This window comes from Piliocolobus tephrosceles, chromosome 14 (genome assembly GCF_002776525.5).
Source record: "Piliocolobus tephrosceles isolate RC106 chromosome 14, ASM277652v3, whole genome shotgun sequence".
Lineage (NCBI taxonomy): Eukaryota > Metazoa > Chordata > Mammalia > Primates > Cercopithecidae > Piliocolobus > Piliocolobus tephrosceles.
This window is the reverse complement of record NC_045447.1, coordinates 61177676-61202898: the sequence shown is the minus strand read 5'-3', so window position 1 is coordinate 61202898 and position 25223 is coordinate 61177676. Positions and strand designations below refer to the sequence as shown.

At 39.9% G+C, this 25223-nt stretch overlaps 1 protein-coding gene across 1 annotated transcript in view; it reads left to right on the top strand.

Annotated features, from left to right (window-relative positions):
- ADAMTSL1 (ADAMTS like 1) overlaps positions 1-25223 on the top strand; it is a 437416-nt gene that overhangs the window by 285410 nt on the left and 126783 nt on the right. Inside the window, exon 16 of the mRNA XM_023190023.3 lies at positions 2109-2319. Coding sequence (XP_023045791.2) covers positions 2109-2319 — 211 coding nt within the window. The remainder of the gene's footprint in view (positions 1-2108; positions 2320-25223) is intronic.

The following is a 25223-nucleotide window of genomic DNA, read 5'->3' as shown; positions in this document are numbered from 1 at the left end:
ATGAACTTTCCTTAAGATTGTCTGGGTATTCTCATGACATCGTGGCTGGCTTCCCCACCACCATGAGTGGGCAAAGAGAGAGCATCAAATTGGAAGCATTATCCTTTTTGTGACCTAGTCTTGGAGGTCACATAGCATCACTTTTGCATCGTTCTATTCATTAGAAGTGAGCCACTAAGTCCAGCCCATACTCAAGACTCCACCTTTGGAAGGAAGGCATAGCAAAGAATGTATGGATGTATCTTAAAACCAATAACACCACAACATTGTAAAGCTTATAATTAACTTAAGCTAAGGGTTTAAAAATAAGCTGATAGAAGTTTACACAAGGTTCTAAAAGAGAGAAATTCAACCAGCTTCTCCTCTTCTATTCTTTAAAACTTTGCAAATATTCATAGGAGAGATTTCAAGGTATTTTTTGGAGACAGCATGGTACAATAGAAAGTGCAGAGGCTTCAGAGCCAGAAACAAACAAGTCTGAATCCTGGATTCACTACTTACTAATTATGGGTACTTGAACAAGTCAGCCTCTTGGATTTCCAGGTTCTCTCAACTATAAAATGAGGATAATCAATAGAGCTTACCTCATATTGTTCTGGAGGCAATTAAATGAGATAATGTGTTAAGGTGCCCTCTATTATGGTATGTCTCACTAATTTGCTCATTTAGCCAATAACATTAGCTATCTAAAAGGTGTTCTGATGGACCCTGTGAGTGATACAAAACTGACTCAGAGGCAGGCCCTACATCAGGAGGTGTATATGCTCGTAGTGCCCCTGACACGTAGAATAATCATAATACAACTGAGAAAATGGTCAGTGTCTGGAGCATGTATGGATACAGTGTTTTAAATATGGATTATATTTGGACATATAGAAATGAAAGACATTTTGAAGGGCAAGGAAAGGGCAAAAGATATTCCAAATTAGAAATGCAACTTGCATGAAGACACAACTAGAAAACCATGGGGCGTAAATGGAGAATAACAAACAGATTATTACAGATACGGCTAACCTTAGTGTAGATGAAAGGAGGTAGTGGACACAGGTTGGAAAGTTAGTTACATGTCAGAGCAGTAGGAAGAGATTGAGCGCATACACTTAGTCTTACGGTCTGATGAAAAACATTAAGGCCAAAAAATTTTCAACCAACTTTCAGGACAAAAGCTAGGTGGGACTAGCTAGTAAAGGATCTACTTACCATGCTTTTTCTTGGCCAATTCCTGTTTGTAAAATCTTTGTGCCTCAGATTGTAAACAGAACCTTCTAAAACTGATCTTTAGAGGATGCTTCTGACTTAGAGCCTGAGCGACTGAGCTTTGTCTTTATCATTCCCAGTCCGGAGGCTGCATCAGCAGGGAAATGCAGTGGGATTGTTTTCATAGGCCCTTAGCTCACTATAAATGTACTTCTCAAGATTTGACCCTTTGGAAATGGCCAGTTCATGCACTCAACTCATCTGCTTATTTGACTGCTACATCCAGATCATGAGCCACTCTCTTCACTTTATTTCCCCTCAAGAAGACTGATCGATTGAGCAGCCTTCACTTCTGTTACATTATCCAGTCCCAGGCAGTGATGATATTTAAACATAAGACAGAGACGTTTCTATGCAGCGATGGAACTTTGAAGGAAGCTGGAGCCAATGACCTTTCACTTTGAAGCCAAAGAATTACAAGCAAAAAAATTTCAGTCTTGCTAAGAATTGGGGCTGGAGAAATTAGCAGAAAGTCCTCTTTAAGCCTCACAATTCAGTATGTGGTACCCAAAGCCTTTATGTACTCAATCTGTGTCTCATCAAGCATTCCCCTCTTAGTTTGATGAAGTTTATATGTCCCATCAGAATAAACATGGTTGTAACCATTATTGGTGATTTTGTGGGTAAAAATTGGATATTCTATTTTATCTCCCTCTCTGCTTTAATGTAAATAAATTCTAGAGCATTAAGGGAGAGGATAGATTCTAGGCTTAGGATAGAACTGCCAGCCAATCTTGGGCTGGCACTTCCCACTTTCCCAGCTAGGGATTTTTACTCCATTTGAGTTCATGGGAAACGTTCTCTGCACAGGTACTAAGGGTGTGTTCTCTTCCTCTCTGATTTCTTCTCAGGTGGGAAATTGGCAAGTGGAGTCCATGTAGTCTCACATGTGGGGTCGGCCTACAGACCAGAGATGTCTTCTGCACCCACCTGCTTTCCAGAGAGATGAATGAAACAGTCATCCTGGCCGATGAGCTGTGTCGCCAGCCCAAGCCCAGCACGGTGCAAGCTTGTAACCGCTTCAATTGCCCCCCAGCCTGGTACCCTGCACAGTGGCAGCCGGTGAGTTCTGAGTTACTCAGTATTGGAGCTTTTGTTTGCAACAGTGACTCAAAAAAGGGATGCTCTCTCAGAGTGGTTTTGTCCAGGGATGTTAAAGAGATGTTCAAGGTCTGCTCATTTCTCCCTTCTTAGTAATCCCCTAACCTGATTTAAATCCAGATCTTTTAATTACAAATATCATGCTTTTTCTACTGTATCACATTCCAGTGACCTCCAAAAGCAATGCAGATGACCCATCTGTTAACCTGAGCATATTTATTACAAAGCTGTCACCAAGCTAAGGAAAATTTTTTAAAATAAAGACAATGTGGTGGGTTTTCCATAAAGCTAAATTTGTTCTTAATTTATACCCTTTGTAGGTTTTTTGCTATTTAAAATTCTAAGAAATAAGGGTAGTAGGCAATGATTTTTTAACATCATTACTTAGCAATATAAGAAGTTAGAAATGCTGAGCCAATTCCAAGTATTTTATTTTCCTGGTCCTGTGAATTCCAAAAGTCTGGGAACCATTGTTTCAAAACAGGGGTTGACAAACTGCAGCACTCAAGCTAAATCTAGCCTGTAGTCTTTTTTGTGTGTGTAAATAAAGTTTTATTGGAACACACCCATTCTTTTACGTACTGTCTATGGCTGTTTTTGCTCTACAAGGCAGAATTGCATGGTTGTGATAGAGAACATATGGCTCATAAAATCTAAAATATATGCTATCCCTTTACAAACAAAATTTCTGATCCTGTACCAGGCATATATAATAATAGCACAACTATTTTATCATAATTTCCTTTCTAAACATAATATACATTTATGAAATGTTCATCTTTTTGCATGCCTTTTAAAAACACAGGATTTTCAGTTGATTGCATAAAATCTTATTTTGCAATTTGCTCCCTATGAGGACATAAGACACCGCTTTAAAGGGACAACAAAGGTCACAAAAAGTAAGCATGAAAGGTGGAGGGGACATACATCTCTGTTTCACTGAGACAGTTTTTCCACTCTCAAAAGTGTCCCAGTTTGGGTGATAAATGATATGATCATCAGTGGAGAAGGAGAGAGGATGACAGCTCACATACCCTTGCCTTGTGCAGAAGGGGCTCCATTTCCAGGCAGCAACGTGTCCTCCTCTGTGCTTTCTCCTAATCATTTGGCAGAGCCCCTTCCTTCCCCTTGCTCTCTGCCCATCTTGGAGCTGTTTAGTAAAACACTGAAAGAATCAAATACTGGTGAATAAGCAAAACACTAAAGTATGAAGTGGCTGGTAGCAGACATTAAATATATATTTTCTTTTAGAGCTTAAATGTATATGGCCAAGTTCATTAATTCCATGATACTATGGATGGTTTGTGGAAGAGGATGTCATATATTTTGAACACCAATGTACCAGCACTTAAGAAATATATATCATCGCACACCAAGCTGAAGTAAATCCTCACAACAATTCAGTTAAAAGTAGGTTTTATTGGCCTTATTTTAGGTCTGAGGCAAGTGAGGCAAACACAGCTAGCAAATTTGGGGTTGGCCATCAACTCAGTCTTAAGTGACCCTTTCCACTATACCAAACCCATTGTGTATGACTCAAAGGCCCTTCAGGGATTAAACATGAGCACTTTTGTGTTACCGATGAAGTAACTGTGGCCTAGATGTAGGCTTGCTTAAGATTATAAAGCCTGGACCAGAACCCAGGTCACCTGATTGCTAGTGCATTTATACTAAGTTACCTCTAATTGGAATGAATCTATGACCTTAAACGGCACCACAAACCCATGCCAATCCTAATAAAAGGTGAGGGAACCATCTCAAATCAACCTCCACTGTTGAAATTGTTAAGTCCCCGTATTATTAGTAGCTTGTTGCTATTATGTACATAAGTTATGGATAAGATGTTTACTGAATGATGAAATGAATGAATAGATGAAGAATAGTCCTTACAGGCCCTGAAAATGCTGGCTTTACATCTTACTGGTAAGTTTTTTATGGTTACAAGTCTTAATATTGTTCTAGCCTTGAAATGCAGTGAAACATCAATGTCTTTTTGATAGCCACACATGCTGCTGAATAATGACATTGACTCATGATGCTTTTTCAGTTTCTAGAGCACAGCCACATATATGACCTTTTTCTAGTCAATTGACACCACCACCACCCATACGCCCAGTATCCCTGTTTGAAACAGTGGACTTCCAGAGAATCACTTATTCTTCAATTTTCATCTACTTTGGGCCTGTGAAGATATGAATTACCTTTGAAAGCTTTTCTATTTCCTTCTTTCAGGGAGAAGCGTTTGAGGATGAGGAGGTTTAAGTCCATTTTTCAGGCTGGGAAACTTAATAGTAAACAACTGTTTAAGGTTCATCCCATGAACCTTTAAAAAGTCTCTTCTTTCACACCTGAGACACAATAATTGTGAAACATAGTCAAACATAATAAGAAATAAAGAACACAGAAGGTCAGCAGTGTTTCTATCCTCCAGAGACAGCCCTATTAATGGTTTGGTTCATACAATCTGTTTGTCCAGCATGGTGAAACCCCATCTCTACTAAAAAAAAAAAAAAAAAAAAATTATATATATATATATATATATATATACACACACACACACACACACATTAGCCTGGTGTGGTGGCAGGTGCCTGTAATCCCAGCTACTCTGGAGGGTGAAGCAGGAGAATCACTCGAACTCAGAAGGCAGAGGTTGCAGTGAGCCGAGATTGCACCACTACACTCCAGCCTGGGTGACAGAGCAAGACTCTGTCTCGAAAAAAAAAAAAAAGAATCTTTGATCACTTTTAGTAATCTCTAAACCTGGAGTAAACAATAGACTATTCATCTTACATTATTTACTGGAATCCAACTTCATTAGTTAAGTTTTGTTGAGAAAAATTAGCTATTGCTGACTGCTTGTGAGAAGAAACCATTGTTTATGTTGGATGGTGTAATAAGTCTAGAGTAACTTCAGGGATCCCTAGGTTAGTTGGCTGTAGTTTTAGAACTCAGCTTAGTTAGGACACCAGCTGTTGACAATCCATCGCCTGGTTAGCCCTGATTCCTCAGCAGTTCTTACTGGAAAAAGGGAACTTGGTGTACACTCACCTGGTCTTTTCCATTTAGCAAGGATCTGCCAGAGGATACTGCTGAGGTCTCCAATCCTTCAACACCCAACCTACACCCTCTTTCTTATGAAAGGAAAGGACATGGGGGAATCACATGTTTCATTTAAGGAATACAGATAACAATCTGATAGACATTACCTGTTTGAGGGGAGAAATTCTCTCTCCTCTCTATGTGAACACAGTGTTGCCACTGACCTCATGTGTATGTTTCTCTTTCTGGAGGGAAAAAAGCCTAAATTATGTAAATTGTCATCTGCCAGATAGGAATGCAACCTTCTTTGTTCTTGGTAGAGTATTTGTCTGACAAATGGCAAATAGCCAATATTTACACATTCTGCAGGTCTGGAGAGGACCTAGCATGGAGTCCAAGTATTGATGTTAAGATCTTGTTTTAGAAACAATTAAGCAGAAATGAAACAGAAATCGAATTCTAGCTTTGGTTGTTAGGGGACCATCTTTATTTCAGTTCTGCCTCTTAATACTCTGCCCTTTGCTTTTCATCTCTGGTCTGTGGGAAGGATTCATATTTACCTTTACCAATTTATTAATAGCTTTAATATCTTGTTAGTTCATATTTAGATGGCTTTTGAACACTTATTTTATGTGCATTAGTCCTCTGCATCTTCTGTAATTTATTAAATACACTCATCATCATCCTCCTCCTCCTCTTTGATATGGGTTATAAGTGACTTTTTGCACACCTCATGAGGCATCATATTACACAGGTGAGTTACAACACCATGATTGAGAATCACTGTTACCTATACCACAATTTAGTCTGAAACACCTTGCGCATGACGGTCTACTGCTAGGGTTTTTCTCAGTGACTCTAAAGCCAGTACATGTCTTGTTCAGGCCTTCATCCCTCTGCACATCTGTCCCTGCCCTGTCTCCAGGCATGGCTCTCCCATCCCTGCTTGTACACTCCCCTACCCACCTATCATTTCCCACTCCCCTCTGCTGGTCAAGGCGCAGCAGGCAGCCTCCCTCTTCTGCAGTGACTCCTCTATTATCCTTCTACACTGAAACCACATGGTGTTCAGGCGCAGACAGCTCACTTAACAACCACATGTTACCCGCCCAGGTGCTTTCTCATGACTTCTGAGTTGGACCACAAGGTCAATGAAGGCAGAGACCAAGTCTCAGTGAGACCCCATAACTCTCAGGACACATCTGCAAAGTGTTGAGTTTGGTGCTAGAAAGGTACCTGCCCATTCTGCTGGTGTCATTTATTGAATACTTGCTACATTTCAGGAGCTGCTGCTTTTGATAATGAGAGCATCACTTTCTCTGTGTTCAGCACAGCTCTAGACACTTTACATATTTAGCTCACTTAATCCTCACTATCCTATGTGATTGTTACTAATATTATCCCCATTTTGCATGTGAGGAACCTGAAGTACTGTGAGCTTAATAGGAATTTGAACATTCTCTTTTAGAACTCATTTGCTGCACTTGGCCTCTCTCTTTTGAGCCTCACAGCAACCTAGTGAGGAAACCAAGTCACAAGGCTGATAAATGTGAAAGGGGCCCTGTGTGCTTCAAACTCATTTTCTTTTCCACTATGCAGTATGGCTTTCCCAAGACTTCTTTACTATCTGCTCTTAACTTAAACTATGAAGAGACCTGGTAACAGTCCTAAAATCAGCAGTTTACAGAACACTCGGTATTTGTCGCCTCTATCCAGGACAGTTCATCTGTGTGTTGGCTTCCTGTTGCTGCTGTAACAAATTACCACAAACTTGGTGGCTTAAAACAACACAAACTTACTATCTTATAGTTCTGGAGATCAGAAGTCCCAACTCAGTCTCACCTAGCTAAATTCAGGGGAGCAGCAGGCCTACGTGCCCTCTGGAGATCAAGGGGAGGATCTGTTTGTCTTTTCTTCTTCTATAGGCCACATGCTTCCTCGGCTCATGGCCCCTTCCTTCATCTTGCTCCCACTGCTAATTCTGTCCCTTCATCCTCTCTTTCTGACTCAGACCCTCCTGTCTCCATCTTCTAAGGACCACTGCGACTACCTCAAGCCAAATGATCCTGGATAATCCAGGATCATATCTCCCTCTCAGGAGCCCTCATCACATCAGTTAAAGACCCTTTTATTGCACAAGGCAGTGTTCACAGGTACCAGGGATTGAGATGGAGATATCTTCAGGGGCCATTGTTCAGCCCACCACCACCTGCTATTTTGTGGGCAAAGCACTTAGTCTCCACTAGCACAAGCTCCTTGAGACTAGGAACCTGTCTTCCACTACCCTTTTGCCTCTCTGCATCTAATATATCAATGTATACATCATATGCATCAATATTCCTTCATTTTTGTTCTAAAAATTAAATTGAAACGAGGAATTGAAGAAAAAAGGTGCTGAAGGGTTAAACTGAAATGAAGTGGTCCACTTTGAAACATAATTTATATTTCTCTATATTGCATATGTTTTATGTTCAAGATTGCGTCCACCCAACTGTACATACATATTGCACACATCTGTGCAGAGACAGAAACAATCGCCACAATCTCTGGATCCCTGCCTTGCTTAAAACTGTGATTGTGTTGCCATTTCCCTCTAAACCTTTCTTAATCGAGGTCAAATTCAAATGCCTGCAGTTCAGCTGTGTGAAAAAGCATACGGGAGAGGAGTCCCTGCTAGTAATATAAAGAAAAAGGGAATTTTAATGATAACTATAAATGCCTGAGAATTAAAATTTTCATTTTCTAGATTTAAACACACATACATACATTCAAGCAAAGACAAAAATACCTTTGGTTTGGATTAGAGGACTGAATTCTGGCAGAGTCACATAGTAATCAGTTTTGTTATATTCCAGTGACTAAAATATAAATCCACATAAGTTAGAGGCTATATTTATTTAAAATTTTCTGTCCCAGGGATGAAAAAAACTCTTAGGATGTTTATCTCATTTTCAATAGTGTATTTCATAAGGAAATGGACACTTGATCCTATCTTTAGAGGCAGCAATAAACATAGCAAAACAAATTGAAAGTCCGGCTTCACATGTGGTTGTTTTTGTTTTGATTTATTAGCAGGAAGCTTTTTGGCATAATTGCTCTGATTTTGATGGGTGTGCAGCCCCTTGCTTCACACCATAACAAGAACGTGAAACCTTGAAGGCACAGTGTACACCCCTTGTACTTCCAGAGTCAAGAAAGCTTAGTTGAGACTAGATGAACAAGGGAATTCTAATCACCAAAATGGCCAAAGACTTCTGTTCTCATTTTAATAATTATGTTTAGTAAGTGAGATTCCAGTTCTCATGTTTCTTTCTTTCCCTAGGTCCTAATTCAGTTTGGCTCAGCTATGACCTCGACTGTGTACATAGCACTGTGTCCAGCTGCCGTTGGGCTCCCTCAGTCTCACATGTCGCTAAGTTACCTCAAACTCCAAGCTTGATACACACCTGCCTGCCACCCCTTCCTCTATTAACCTGGTCTTTCGTCATTGATCATTATCGTATGGGTGACACCACCATCTGTCCTTCTTTCTACCTGGAAACTCGAGCCATTATCATCCTCATGCATCCTTCACGCTTAGTCAACATCTATACCCTGTTTTATTCCATCTTCTATATCTCCCCCACCACTCTCTTCCTTTCTAATCCCTCTCCTTACAATCAACTCATCAAACCCTTACAGTCTTTTACTTGATCTCTTTGTCTCATCTTGCCTAACTCTCATCCAGTGTTTCCCAACTTGGTATTGATGATTCTTTACCACAGGTTCTCTCTTCCAGCCTTTAAAACATTAATATGCAATGAGAACCCCTGCATAGGGTTATGGTACGCAGTGTTACACATACTTATTTGACCAGGAAGCCCCTTCTCCATGGCATACCTATTAATACCTCACAAAGCAGTATTGTTTGGAACTTACTGGCCTATGCTGCCTGAGTCATTTTCAACAAATTGGATCATGTTACCCCCTGCTTTGAAACCCCTATTGATACCCCATGGTTTTAAGATTATATCCAAAGGCACTTCACCATGTGCCCCTAATCTAATGTGTTGGAATAATTTTCCACCTACTCTTTTTCATGGACGCAATGGTGCACCATCTAAGGACTGCTGTGAGTCATCTGAACATGCCAAGTCCCTTCGCACCTTGAGTGCGTACACACAGTCTGACTATGCCACATCCTCATCTCCCTGGAAACTGCTCGTGTCGCATCACTCTCTAGAGCTTCCCCAAGTTTCCCAGAAAGATTTAATTGCACTCTTTGTTGTATTCCCTTTTTGTAAAAGTGATCACATTGTATACTAACTTTTTCTCCCTCACTGGACTGCAAATACCTGAGGCTTAGTAATCATTTTTTATAAGTCCCCAGCATCCAATACAGTGCCTAGCACTCAGTGGGTACTTAAAAAATGTTTGGTGAAAGAATGAATAAGTGAATGAGGAAACAAATGAAGTGAGTTGGAAGTTGTAAGCAGAGTGCAGAGTCCATTATGTTAAGTGGAAAGTTGACCTTACAAACAAAACATAAACATCACTTTGTGTTGGGTTCAATAATATTAGTAAAAGTGTCAAGGAAATCAACTGAGCTCTCAGTAAATTAAACTACCAAGAAGAAACCAGAAATTCCAATACAGGCAGAATTTATTAATGTACTTATCATGGGGAAATCTTTAAAAATAAAGGACACTTGGGCCATTACATCTTTTGTGTAGAGACATAATTGTTTTCCTTATTGTGTATTTTTTACTTTTCTTATAAAAATGAACCCATGACCTCATATCATGAAACGTGTATGGCAGCTGGTATAAGCAATATAAATACTATTTTTGTTATTTGTTTTGCTTATTGCATATGTTTAAAAATAATACCCCTTACTGGAGATTTATCTCTTCATACTAGAATATTATTTTAAATGATGACTCATAAAGGCAAACATTTTTTATTTAATTTCATTACATTTCTCTTGCCATTGCTCCTTTGGAAACTTTTTTTCTTTGCATCCTGCCTCTTGCATAAGAACTGTCGGCCTCACCAGGTCATCTTAGCACATTCACAAAGTCATCACAGACTTTGGAACCTTGACTTCTTTGAAATTCATCTTCTACAAGTTTTTTAAATTTCTAAAAATACCTTTCATCAATGCAAACACACTGCAGAAAATTTGAGAACACAGACAGGACAAGCATTTAGGAGCAAAATCCCTGACACTTACTCAGCTAGATGGCTGCCTCCCATACCTGGAGCGTCAGAGTCTCCAGCAGAGCCCACACCGTCACTGGCTGAAACCCACTGCTGCCTTACTGTGAAGCAGCTCCTGGCTAACGATAAAACAGCCTGATAAAAGGTGGATGATCAGCCCATCAGCTGGATACTTGTTTTACATCTTTTTAACATCTGGATTTGGAGCTCTTTTGCTCATCCAATCATCAATTCAACAAACATTTATGAAGTGCATGCTCTTTGCCAGATACTCTACTAGGCTCTGGGGAATATAAAGATGAATGAATTCCCTTTCCTCAAAAGACTCATAATCTTGTGTGCATGCAGGGAGGGAGAGGAAAATAGCAGGCGCATAAACGATGAGCCCCTTATAGAAGAGATAAGATACTCTTCTAGGTCAGGGTGGGTTGGAGGTGATCTGTTTGCCAAAACGCAGAGGGGTTAGAGGAGGCTTTAATAAAGAAGTGGCCTTTTAAAAAATAATTATTTTAAATTAATTTTTGTGAGCAATAGTCAGTATATGTATTTATGGGGTACATGAGATGTTTTGATACAGGTATGCAATGTGAAATAAGTACGTCTTGAAGAATGAGGCATCCGTCCATCCCCTCAAACACTTATCCATTGAGTTACAAACAACCCAATTACAGACTTTAAGTTTTTTAAAAAATCTACAGTTATTATTGACTATAGTCACCCTATTGTGCTATCAAATAGTAGGTCTTATTCATTCTGTTATATATTTTTGTACCTGTTAACCACCCGACCCTCCCTCTCAGCCCCTCACTACCCTTCCCAGTCTCTGGTAACCATCCTTCTTCCACTCTTCCGTGGACCAACTTCTTCCATGGACATGTCCCATATACATGAGTTCAATTGTTTTGATTTTTAGATCCTGCAAATAAGTGAAAACATGTGATGTTTGTCTTTCTGTGCCTGACTTGTTTCAGTTAACATAATAACCTCCAGTTCCATCCAGGTTGTTGCAAATGACTGGATCTCATTCTTTTTATGTCTGAATAGTACTCCATTGTGTATATGTACCACATTTTCTTTATCAGTTCGTCTGTTGACAGACACTTAGGTTGCTTCCAAATCTTAGCTATTGTAAAAAAAAAAAATACTGCAACAAACACAGTAGAGCAGATATCTCCCTGATATACTGATTTCCTTTCTTTTGGGTATATACCCAGCAGTGTGATTGCTGGATCATATGGTAGCTCAATTTTTACTTTTTTAAGGAACCTCCAAGCTGTTCTCCCTAGTGGTTGTACTAATTTACATTCTCACCAGTGGTGTACAAGGGTTCCCTTTGGTCCACATCCTCTCCAGCATTTATTATTGCCTGTCTTTTGGATAAAAGCCATTTTAACTGGGGTGAGGTGATATCTCATTGTAGTTTTTTTATATATATACTTTAAGTTCTAGGGTACATGTGCACAACGTGCAGGTTTGTTACATATGTATACATGTGCCACGTTGGTGTGCTGCACCCATTAACTCATCATTTACATTAGGTATATCTCCTAATGCTATCCCTCCCCTGTCCCCCCACCCGATGACAGGCCCCAGTGTGTGATGTTCCCCTTCCTGTGTCCAAGTGATCTCATTGTTCAATTCCCACCTATGAGTGAGAACATGTGGTGTTTGGTTTTCTGTTCTTGTGAACATCCATGTCCCTACAAAGGACATTAAATCATCCTTTTTATGGCTGCATAGTATTCCATGGTGTATATGTGCCACATTGTCTTTATCCAGTCTGTCATTGATGGACATTTGGGTTGGTCCCAAGTCTTTGCTATTGTGAATAGTGCCACAATAAACATATGTGTGCATGTGTCTTTATAGCAGCATGACTTATAATCCTTTGGGTATATACCCAGTAATGGGATGGCTGGGTCCAATGGTATTTCTAGTTCTAGATCCTTGAGGAATCGCCACACTGTCTTCCACATGGTTGGACTAGTTTACAGTCCCACCAACAGCGTAAAAATGTTCCTATTTCTCCACATCCTCTCCAGCACCTGTTGTTTCCTGACTTTTAATGACCGCCATTCTAACTGGTGTGAGATGGTATCTCATTGTGGTTTTGATTTGCATTTCTCTGATGGCAAGTGATGACGAGCATTTTTTCATGTGTCTGTTGGCTGCATAAAAGTCTTCTTTTGAGAAGTGTCTGTTCATATCCTTTTCCCACTTTTTGATGGAGTTTTTTTCTTGTAAATTTGTTTGAGTTCTTTGTAGGTTCTGGATATTAGCCCTTTGTCAGATGAGTAGATTGCAAAAATGTTCTCCCATTCTGTAGGTTGCCTGTTCACTCTGATGGTAGTTTCTTTTGCTGTGCAGAAGCTCTTTAGTTTAATTAGATCCCATTTGTCAATTTTGGCTTTTGTTGCCGTTGCTTTTGGTGTTTTAGACATGAAGTCCTTGCCCATGCCTATGTCCTGAATGGTATTGCCTAGGTTTTCTTCTAGGGTTTTTATGGTTTTAGGTCTAACATTTAAGTCTCTAATCCATCTTGAATTAATTCTTGTATAAGGTGTAAGGAAGGGATCCAGTTTCAGCTTTCTACTTATGGCTAGCCAATTTTCCCAGCACCATTTATTAAATAGGGAATCCTTTCCCCATTTCTTGTTTATGTCAGGTTTGTCAAAGAAAGATCAGATGGCTGTATGTGTGGTATTATTTCTGAGGACTCTGTTTTGTTCCATTGGTCTATATCTCTGTTTTCGTACCAGTACCATGCTGTTTTGGTTACTGTAGCCTTGTAGTATAGTTTGAAGTCAGGTAGTGTGATGCCTCCAGCTTTGTTCTTTTGGCTTAGGACTGTCTTGGCAATGCAGGCTCTTTTTTGGTTCCATATGAATTTTAAAGTAGTTTTTTTCCAATTCTGTGAAGAAAGTCATTGGTAGCTTGATGGGGATGGCATTGAATCTATAAATTACCTTGGGCAGTATGGCCATTTTCATGATATTGATTCTTCCTATCCATGAGCATGGAATGTTCTTCCATTTGTTTGTGTCCTCTTTTATTTCATTGAGCAGTGATTTGTAGTTCTCCTTGAAGAGGTCTTTCACATCCCTTGTAAGTTGGATTCCTAGGTATCTTATTCTCTTTGAAGCTATTGTGAATGGGAGTTCACTCATGATTCGGCTCTCTGTTTTTGGTGTATAAGAATGCTAGTGACTTTTGCACATTGATTTTGTATCCTGAGACTTTGTTGAAGTTGCTTATCAGCTTAAGGAGATTTTGGGCTGAGACGATGGGATTTTCTAAATATACAATCAGGTCATCTGCAAACAGGGACAATTTGACTTCCTCTTTTCCTAATTGAATGTCCTTTATTTCTTTCTCTTGCCTGATTGCCCTGGCCAGAACTTCCAACACTATATTGAATAGGAGTGGTGAGAGAGGGCATCCCTGTCTTGTGCCAGTTTTCAAGGGGAATGCTTCCAGTTTTTGCCTATTCAGTATATTGGCTGTGGGTTTGTCATAAATAGCTCTTATTATTTTGAGATATGTTTCATCAATACTGAATTTATTGAGAGTTTTTAGCATGAAGAACTGTTGAATTTTGTCAAAGGCCTTTTCTGCATCTATTGCGATAATCATGTGGTTTTTGTCTTTGGTTCTGTTTGTATGCTGGATTACGTTTATTGATTTGCATATGTTGAACCAGCCTTGCATTGCAGGGATGAAGCCTGGATAAGCTTGGTGGATAAGCTTTTTGATGTGCTGTTGGATTCGGTTTGCCAGTATTTTATTGAGGATTTTTGCATCGATGTTCATCAGGGATATTGGTCTAAAATTCTGTTTTCCTGTTGTGTCTCTGCCAGGCTTTGGTATCAGGATGATGTTGGCCTCATAAAATGAGTTAGGGAGGATTCCCTCTTTTTCTATTGATTGGAATAATTTCAGAAGGAATGGTACCAGCTCCTCCTTGTACCTCTGGTAGAATTCTGCTGTGAATCCATCTGGTCCTGGACTGTTTTTGGTTGGTAGGCTATTAATTATTGCCTCAATTTCAGAGCCTGTTATTGGTCTATTCAGGGATTCAACTTCTTCCTGGTTTAGTCTTGGGAAAGTGTATGTGTCCAAGAATTTATCCATTTCTTCTAGGTTTTCTAGTTTATTTGCATAGAGGTATTTATAGCATTCTCTGATGGTAGTTTGTATTTCTGTGGGGTCGGTGGTGATATCCCCTTTATCATTTTTTATTGCATCTATTTGATTCTTCTCTCTTTTCTTCTTTATTAGTTTTGCTAGCAGTCTATCAATTTTGTTGATCTGTTCAAAAAACCAGCTCCTGGATTCATTGATTTTTTGGAGGGATTTTTGTGTCTCTATCTCCTTCAGTTCTACTCTGATCTTAGTTATTTCTTGCCTTCTGCTAGCTTTTGAATGCGTTTGCTCTTGCCTCTCTAGTTCTTTTAATTGTGAGGTTAGGGTGTCAATTTTAGATCTTTCCTGCTTTCGCTTGTGGGCATTTAGTGCTATAAATTTCCCTCTCCACACTGCTTTAAATGTGTCCCAGAGACTCTGGTATGTTGTATCTTTGTTCTCATTGGTTTCAAAGAACATCTTTATTTCTGCCTTCATTTCGTTATGTACCCAGTAGTCATTCAGGAGCAGGTTGTTCAGTTTCCATGTACTTGAGTGGTTTTGATTGAGCTTCTTAGTGCTGAGTTCTAGTTTGATTGCACTGTGGTCTGAGAGACAGTTTGTTATTATTTCTGTTCTTTTACATTTGCTGAGGAGTGCTTTACTTCCAACTATGTGGTCAATTTTGGAATAAGTGCAATGTGGTGCTGAGAAGAATGTATATTCTGTTGATTTGGGGTGGAGAGTTCTGTAGATGTCTCTTAGGTCCACTTGGTGCAGAGTTCAGTTCAATTCCTGGATATCCTTGTTAACTTTCTGTCTCGTTGATCTGTCTAATGTTGACAGTGGAGTGTTAAAGTCTCCCATTATTATTGGATGGAAGTCTAAGTCTCTTTGTAAGTCTCTAAGGACTTGCTTTATGAATCTGGGTGCTATTGTATTGGGTACGTATATATTTAAGATAGTTCTTCTTGTTGAATTGATCCCTTTACCATTATGTAATGGCCTTGTTTGTCTCTTTTGATCTTTGTTGGTTTAAAGTCTGTTTCATCAGAGACTAGGATTGCAACCCCTGCCGTTTTTTGTTTTCCATTTGCTTGGTAGATCTTCCTCCATCCTTTTATTTTGAGCCTATGTGTGACTCTGCATGTGAGACGGTTCTCCTAGATACAGCAAACTGATGGGTCTTGACTCTTTCTCGAATTTGCCAGACTGTGTCATTTAATTGGAGCATTTAGCCCATTTACATTTAAGGTTAGTATTGTTATGTGTGAACTTGTTCCTGTCATTACGATGTTAGCTGGTTATTTTGTTCATTAATTGATGCAGTTGCTTCCTAGCATCGATGGACTTTACATTTTGGCATGTTTTTGCAGTGGCTGGTACTGGTTGTTCCTTTCCATGTTTAGGGCTTCCTTCAGGGTCTCTTGTAGGGCAGGCCTGGTGGTGACAAAATCTCTCAGCATTTGCTTGTCTGTAAAGGATTTGATTTCTCCTTCACTTATGAAACTTCGTTTGGCTGGATATGAAATTCTGGGTTGAAAATCCTTTTCTTTAAGAATGTTGAATATTGGCCCCCACCCTCTTCTGGCTTGGAGAGTTTCTGCCAAGAGATCTGCTGTTAGTCTGATGGGCTTCCCTTTGTGGGTAACCCGACCTTTCTCTCTGGCTGCCCTTAACATTTTTTCCTTCATTTCAACTTTGGTGAATCTGACAATTATGTGTCTTGTAGTTGCTCTTCTCGAGGAGTATCTTTGAGGCGTTCTCTGTATTTCCTGAATTTGAATGTTGGCCAGCCTTGGTAGGTTGGGGAAGTTCTCTTGGATAATGTCCTGCAGAGTGTTTTCCAATTTAGTTCCGTTCTCCCCATCACTTTCAGTGTACCTGTACACTTTCAGGTACACCAATCAGACGTAGATTTGGTCTTTTCACATAGTCCCTTATTTCTTGGACCTTTGTTCATTTCTTTTTACTCTTTTTTCTCTAAACTTCTCTTCTCGTTTCATTTCATTCATTTGATCTTCAATCAGTGATACCCTTTCTTCCAGTTGATCGAGTCAGTTACTGAAGCTTGTACATTTGTCACATAGTTCTCGTGTCATGGTTTTCATCTTTATCAGGTCGTTTAAGGACTTTTCTGCATTGGTTATTCTAATTAGCCCTTCGTGAAATCTTTTTTCAATGTTTTTGGTCTCTTTGCGCTGGGTTCATAATTCCTCCTTTAGCTCGGAGAAGTTTGATTGTCTGAAGTCTTCTTCTCTCAACTCGTCAAAGACATTCTCCATCCAGCTTTGTTCTGTTGCTGGCGAGGAGCTGTGTTCCTTTGGAAGGAGAGAGGTGCTCTGATTTTTAGAATTTCCAGCTTTTCTGTACTGCTTTTTCCCCATCTTTATGGTTTTATTTACCTTTGGTCTTTGATGATGGTGACACACAGATGGGGTTTTGGTGTGGATGTCCTTTCTGTTCGTTAGTTTTCCTTCTAACAGTCAGGACCCTCAGCTGCAGGTCTGTTGGAGTTTGCCTGAGGTCCACTCCAGACCCTGTTTGCCTGGGTATCAGCAGTGGAGGCTGCACAAGAGTGAATATTGCTGAACAGCAAATGTTGCTGTCTGATCGTTACTCTAGAAGCTTCATCTCAGAGGTGTACCTAGCTGTGTGAGGTGTGAGGTGTCAGTCTGCCCCTAGTTGGGGATGTCTCCCAGTTAGGCTGCTTGGGGGTCAGGGACCCACTTGAGCAGTCTGTCCATTCTCATATCTCAAACTCCGTGCTGGTAAAACCACTACTCTCTCCAAAGCTGTCAGACAGGGGCATTTACATCTGCAGAGGTTTCTGCTGCCTTTTGTTTGGCTATGCCCTGACCCCAGAGGTGGAGTCTCCAGAGGCAGGCAGGCCTCCTTGAGCTACAGTGGGCTCTACCCAGTTAGAGCTTCCTAGCTGCTTTGTTTACCTACTAAAGTCTCAGTAATGGTGGGTGCCCCTCCCCCAGCCTCACTGCCACCTTGCAGTTAGATCTTAGACTGCTGTGCTAGCAATGAGGGAGGCTCCGTGGGCGTGGGACCCCCTGAGCCAGGTGCGGGATATAATCTCCTGGTGTGCCATTTGCTAAGACCCTTGGTAAAGCACAGTATTAGGGTGGGAGTGACCCGATTTTCCAGGTGTTGTGTGTCACGGTTTACCTTGGCTGGGAAAGGGAATTCCCTTCCCCCTTGCACTTCCCAGGTGAGGTGATGCCTCGCCCTGCTTCGGCTCTCACTCATTGGGCTGCACCCACTGTCCTGCACCCACTGTCTGACACGCCCCAGTGAGATGAACCCGGTACCTCAGTTGGAAATGCAGTAATCACCCATCTTCTGTGTCACTCACGCTGGGAGCCGGAGGCTGGAGCTGTTCCTCTTCGGCCATCTTGGTACGGATCTTGCTATTCCATTGTAGTTTTGATTTGCATTTCTCTGATGATCAGTGATGTTGAGCACCTTTTCATATGCCTGTTTGCCACTGTGTCTTCTTGAGAGATGTCTAGTCAGATCTTTTGCCCATCTTTTGATTGAATTATTAGATTTTTTCCTACAGAGTTTTTTGAGCTCATTATATATTCTGGTTATTACTCCCTTGTCAGGGTAGTTTGCAAATATTTACTCCCATTCTGTGGGTTGTCATTTCACTTTGTTGACTGTTTCCTTTGCTGTGCAGAAGCTTTTTAACTTGTGATCCCATTTGTTTATGTTTGCCTGTGCTTGAGGGGTATTGCTCAAGACATTTTTGTCCAGACCAATGTCCTGGAGATTTCCCCCAATGTTTTCTTGTAGTAGCTTCTTTGTTTGAGGTCTTAGATTTAAGTCTTTAATTCATTTTATTTAATTTTGGTATATGGCAAGAGATAGGGGTCTATTTTCATTCTTCTGCATAGAGATACCCAGTTTTCCAAGCACCATTCATTGAAGAAACTGTCTTTTCCCCAGTGTATGTTCTTGGCACCTTTGTTGAAAATGAGTTTACTGTAGCTCTATAGTTCTGTTTCTGGGTTCTCTATTCTATTCCATTGGTGTATATGTCTGTTTTTATGTCAGTACCATGCTATAGATGATACTATTGCTCTGTAGCATAATTTGAAGTCAGATGATGTGATTCCTCCAGTTTTGTTTTGTTTTTTTACTTAGGATAGCTTTGGTTATTCTGGATCTTTTGTGGTTCCATATAAATTTTAGGATTTTTTTCTATTTCTGTGAAGACTTTTTTTGATATTTTGACAGGAATTGCACTGAATCTGTAGATTGCCTTGGGTAGTAAGGATATTTTAACAATATTAATCCTTCCAATCCATAAACATGGAATATTTTCCCATTTTTTGATGTCCTCTTCAATTTATTTCATCAGTGTCTTATACTTTTCATTATAGAGATATTTCACTGCTTTGGTTAGTTCCTAGTTTTTAAATTTTATGTGTGGATATTATAAGTGGGATTACTTTTTAAATTTCTTTTTCACATTGTTCACTGTTGAACATAAGAAATACTGATTTTTGTATGTTGATTTTGTACCCTGCAGATTTACTGAATTTAAATTTATCAGTTCTAATAGTTTTCTTGTGGAGTCTTTAGGTTTTTCCAAATATAAGATCCTATCATCCGCAAACAAGGATAATTTGACTTCTTCCTTTTCAATTTGGATGCCATTTATATCCTTCTCTTGTCTTATTGCTCTAGCTAGGACAAGAAGTGGCTTTTGAGCTGGACCTTCAAGCACATCTTGGAAGTCTCTGGATGAACAAAGAGTTGGCAGGCATTGCTCATGGACTGAATGACATGATCAAAGGCCAGAGCAGACAAGGTTGTCTGTGTGCCCAGGAAAAGGCAAATTGTCCACTGTAGCTAAAGCATGGGCACATGCTTTAGCATGTCAAGGAATGGGCTGGAAATGTCCATGCAGATCAAAGTGAAGGGCATTGTCAGGAGTCTAGATTTTATCTAGACATGGTAGAAGATTTTATCTTCTTACCATGATAATATCCTAAAAGCTTTATGTATACATCAAAATTTTAAATGACAATTTTTAGAAACTTTTCTTGCAGCTGTTTTATCATCATGTTGTTACAGACCTATATACTGTTGGAGGTCTGTGCCTTAAATCAAGTCCTATCTGCAAACTGATAACCCAGTTGTGTTATTTTCAATGAGTGATCACTCTATAGTACAATTTTGTTACATCTATACCCTTGAAATAAGACAAATTATTTTCATTATCTACTTCCTCAATTTGAAAGAGAGAGAAAATTAACCTACATTGTTCTTTATTGCCAAATTCACTAAGAAAGTCTAACTGAACAGCTTGAATCTGAGAACTGTTCTTATTTAACTACTTGTTTATTTCAGAGCATTTATTCAAATTGAACAGAAGGCTGTGTGCCTCATAAAATATTTAGAAAAAGAAAACTTCAGCCACTACTCATTGAGAAGATCCATACTCCTACAAATTCGGCATCACTAGTGGAGTATCTAAAATGTCAATCACTGGGTAACAGAAACTTTGGGAACATGTTATTTATGTCTGAAGGACTCAGTAGGACCCATGAGGAATCTGAGTGTGAATTATAATCAAAGGATTAAATGAAAAGTGGCTTGATGTCATTTTGAGGTTTAGGAGATAATAGTTTTATGAACCAGCCATTATTTCTCTCAGAGAAAAAAAAATACACTGCATTTTCCACAGTGTAAATATTTACGGATCATATCAAAACATCATATACTACCAAAACTTATTGTAAAATGGCACTCCACTGTTCAGGTCATACCCTGACCACTTCTTTACTGGGAAACAAACAAATCATTAATTGTAAAAGAAGGAAAAGGAGAGAGCATGTGTAAGAAAGAAAACTAGAGGTGGATTCAGTCAATCCTAATTTTTTTTAAAAGATGTAATGATCCACTGGGGAAAAGTTTTAAATGAAATTCTCAAACACTTAATATAAGCAACAACAGAAGCAACATCTCTTCCTTCATAGAGCTAATGGTCTAAATGGGCGATAATTTCTGAAAATATGAGAGCTATTTTGAAAAAAATGAGGCAATGGTGATAGAGACCCCTTTGACTACTCTAGGTAGGAAGGTTAGGGATGACCTCTCCACACAGCTGAGAATGGAATTGAACCTGGATTATTCAAGAGACTCAGCCACATGAAGATCTAAGAGAAGAATGGTGCAGGTAGAAAGAAGAGCAAATGCAAAGGCCCTGTGGGAGAAACAAGCTTGACATATTTGAGGAACAAAACAACAAAAAACAAGTCTGGTTGGAGTATACAGGGAAAGGGGGAGTCGTAAAAGATAAGATTACAGAGGTGTACGATGCTTCTCTTGCTCTGCTGTACATTCACCTACCCAGAACCACGCTTGGTTCATGATTGACATTTAATAAATTTATGTGGAATGAATTAATAAAGTTGGAAGGATTTAAGTTAGACAAGGTCTAAGTTCCACCAGGGCAGGAACCAGAATCTGTAGCAGCTTGCAGAGCAGGGTTAGAGGAGTGTAGATTTTATTCTCATTGCAAGGGAACATCATTGGAGGGTTTTAAGCATGGAAATTGTGTGATCACATTTATGCTTTGAAAACATCACTCTTGCTACTGTGTGGAGAACAGAGTGTAGAGAAGACAATATGGGGTTTCCAACAGGAGGGAGGAGCTCTTTTCAAATGATCACATTTGATTGTATCATCTATATCCTGCTAGAAACGCTATTTCTTAGTTCATTCCGGCTGCTAAAACAGAATACCGTAGACTGAGTAGTTTATCAATGACAGAAATTTATTTCTCACAGTTCTGGAGGGTAGAAAGTCCAAGGTCAGGGTGCTGGCAGATTCGGTGTCTAGTGAGAACCCTCTTTCTGGTTCATAGATGGTGCTCTGTGGCTGTGTCCTCACATGATGGAAGGGGCAAGGCAGCTCTCTGGAACCTCTTTTATAAGGATACTCATCCCATTCTTGAGGGTTCCACCCTCATGACCTAATCACCTCCCAAAAGTCCTCACCTCCTAATACTATCACCTTGGGAGTTAGGATTTCAGCGTGTAAATTTAGGGGAGTGGCAGGGAGGACACATTCAGACCAAAGCACCAGTAAAAGGCAAGAGATGATGGATTATGGTATGCTGATTCATTATGTATTTTAGAAGTATAGCTTATATGTTTTGTAAGTAAAACTGACCTTATTTGGCCATGAATTGGATGTCAGGGGAAGTGGGGTAAGAAAAAGGAAAAACTCAAGGGCCTAAGTTTTTACCCTGGATGTGGCACAATTAAATGAATGGGGAAGACTGAGAGAGAAATCGGTTTGGGATGAGGTTGGAGGGGCAGTATTATGAGTTCCATTTTAGGCATGTTTAAATCAAGATGCCTATTTGCATTTAAGTGGACATGTTGAGTAGGCCTAGGGGAGAGGTCAGAGCTTCAAATTAAAATTTTTGATTTATCAGCACAAACTTGTTTCTTTCCGACAATTGTGGTTTCAGGAAAATTACAATAAGTTCATGGAAGAATCTTAGTGATTCACAGAATGGAAAGTATTGTGGAGAATATAGTCCCCAAATTTGGCAAATCCTTCAGAGTCAGTAATCCACATGGTTAGTTGGCTACTTATAAAAAGAAAGAGTGAACAAGAAAAGTTTATAACTAATCTGATTATAGTATAACTTGTTGGTTTGACGTAAGAATTTGACAGCAATAAGAGAAGGTTGAACCTGAAAAATCATGCAAAAGACTGTAAAACTACATTTAAAACCTTAGTTATCCATAGCAACGAGATTATTCTAGATAAATGGAATTCTTAGCCACTAATTTAAATTTCTTCCAAGTACCAACTTCAATTCAGTGCCACAGACATTTATTGAGAACATTCACAGGAGGCATTATTCTAGGCTGTGCGGGTACAACATTAGTTAAAGAAGGGAAATCCTTTAATGTCTTATTGAATTGCTGCCAAATGAGAGCTAAAATTAAAATTTGTTTCTTCAATACATGAAAAGCCCACAGAGTGACTGAAGTGAGCCACAAAGAAGACAAAGGTTTAGGCCAGTCACTTGAATCATTTGCTCTGAGACCATAGATTTTGTTCTTAATCAAGCCCAAAGGACACACTAGAAAAGCCCTTAGAAGGAGCTGGTAGGACTTGTGATGAGTAACAAGTGGTCTGGCTTAAATGTTGCCTTTCAGAAATCAGAGTTTAGGGAGAACTTCCTAAACTTTCCAGGGTCACCAGAATGTAGACGAACTACTTTAAATTCTGCTCCCCAACCTGAATTGTGGGCTGGCTCCTGCCTGTCAGGGATGGTCGCAAGAGTGGAAGCTAAGAATTGAATGGCAAAGCCCAGTTGGGTGAAAGAGTAAGACCAGGCTCCTGGCAGGCTTGGTGCTGATCAGGCTTGGAGCCCTCCTCATGAAGCAACAGTCACGCTACCCTCCTTTGGGTCTGTAAAGCACACAGGAGTTGTACAACCACAGAGGAGAAAAGCTGAGTTTGGACTTGTTCTCCAGCTGTGTGCAGAGCATGGTGTCCAGTAGCTCAGTAAATGTTGCAATGAATGGCAATAAACCAATTCTAGCCCCTGTGTGGCCTTCATTGGGTTGTTTACCTCTCTGAGCCTCAGCTTTTTCTTTTTCTTTTTTTTTTTTTTTTTTTTTTTTTTTTTTTTCCTGTAAAGTGGAAATAAGACCTAGCTTGTAGGGTCATTTCACATTTTTTGTTAGCCTTCAATGCTTCAGTGGGTAGGTAGTTGATCCCAGCAATAAGAAAATATATCCTTTTTCCTAGGGGACTCAATATGGTTATTTTTTAAAATTTGAAATGGAAAAATAAAAGGTTGCTCACCGTTGGTTTGAATCATTTAAAAGACTCTAAGACTAAAAGACTTAACTAGACAAAGTTGATTACTTTTCTAACGTCATTATCCACTAGCTCTGTGACCTCAAGCCATTCACAACTGCAAACAAATGGCATATTTGCTTGGGTGGGGTCCAAACAACCACTGGTCCTAACAGAGACCTCTCTGGGTCCCGGATTTTCCTTTCCATGTTTATTACCACTGGGTATGGTGAGGGAACATTCATTTGGAGACATGGTTCTCAGCCCTGGAGACACAATAAAATTATCTGAGGAAAAATTACTTGGAAGAAGATTATACTGTCTTTCTTAAAAACAAAACAAAACAAAAACTGGTACCTGGGACCCACCTCCCAGAATTTCTGATTTGTTGGGTCTGAAGTGAGGCCCAGGCATCGGTACTTTTAAAAAAGCTCCCCAGGAGACCTTGACGTGCATGCAGGGTTGAGAACACTGAGTAAGAAGGTGAAAACTGGCCTGCAGCAATGTTCTGACTGTACCCGAGGACACTGGTGTCACCATCATAACCTTGACTACCAGCAAAATCCCCCACAGCCATTCTGAGTACAACTTACTGAGCAAAGATCACCATGAGTTCTGAGAGGGGCACTCCTCCAGCAGAGCAAGTCCTTCAGCACAAACTCTCAGGCTTTTTAAAACCAGGCTTCATCTCTCAGCAAGCCCAAAGGCATCAAGCTAATGATGAGAGACTATTCTGGAAGAAATCAGCAGGCTCCCTAAAATTTTACAATAAAATATCCCCGCCACAGAGTAGTCGTGGATTGAACTCTTAGCTAGGGTTATGTCTGAGTGAAAGTGGTAGAAAACCCAAAATAACATTGGCTTTAAAAAGATAGAAAAGTCTTCCTCTCTCACTTAAACACAGACAGTCCAGAACGGGTATGGTGGTTTCACAGTCAGGAAGCCAGGCTTCTAACTTTTTGTTTATGACAGCCCAAGATGGAAGCTTACATTTCAGACATCACATTCACATTGCAGCCAGCAGGGAGGAGAAAGGGAAGAGATGCCAGACCCTCTTTTTGGGCACTTCCCAGAAAGCACACGCAACCCTTCCGTTTATATCCCATTGGCCAGCATTAAGTCAAATGGCTGTATCTATCTTCAAGGGAGATTGGCAAATATAGTCTTTACACTGAAATGTCATATGCCCAGTGAAAAGCTGAGGACTCCTTTGCTCTGTAAAGGGACACATATTTGAAAATAGCCAACGGTCTGTAGTTCAGGGGCCCTCCCTCCCACTTCATGCCCCTGGATCATAACCATTCAGTTACATGTAAACAGTGTTTTACTGGGGTTCCTCTGAAAACCACTGACATGAGGCCATTTTTCTTGCATCCCAAATTTCAGTGGCTCAGGCTTCCACTGCCCTAAGAAATCATCAATCCTGCATGAAGAATATTCCAGGGGGGTTCTTAAGAAAACCAGACCCTAAATCTAATGCCCATTCAGTGTGGTAGAGTGCCTTCACTTAGAGAAAGGGCTGTCTTTTCTGCAAATTAATTTCTCTAAATTTATACTGATGGCAGGAGCTCTCTCCTGTTCATTCTGGAAGCAACACAGATTATTTTCCCTGGATCGTAAATATGCTGAACACTCTATTATACTAACCTTTT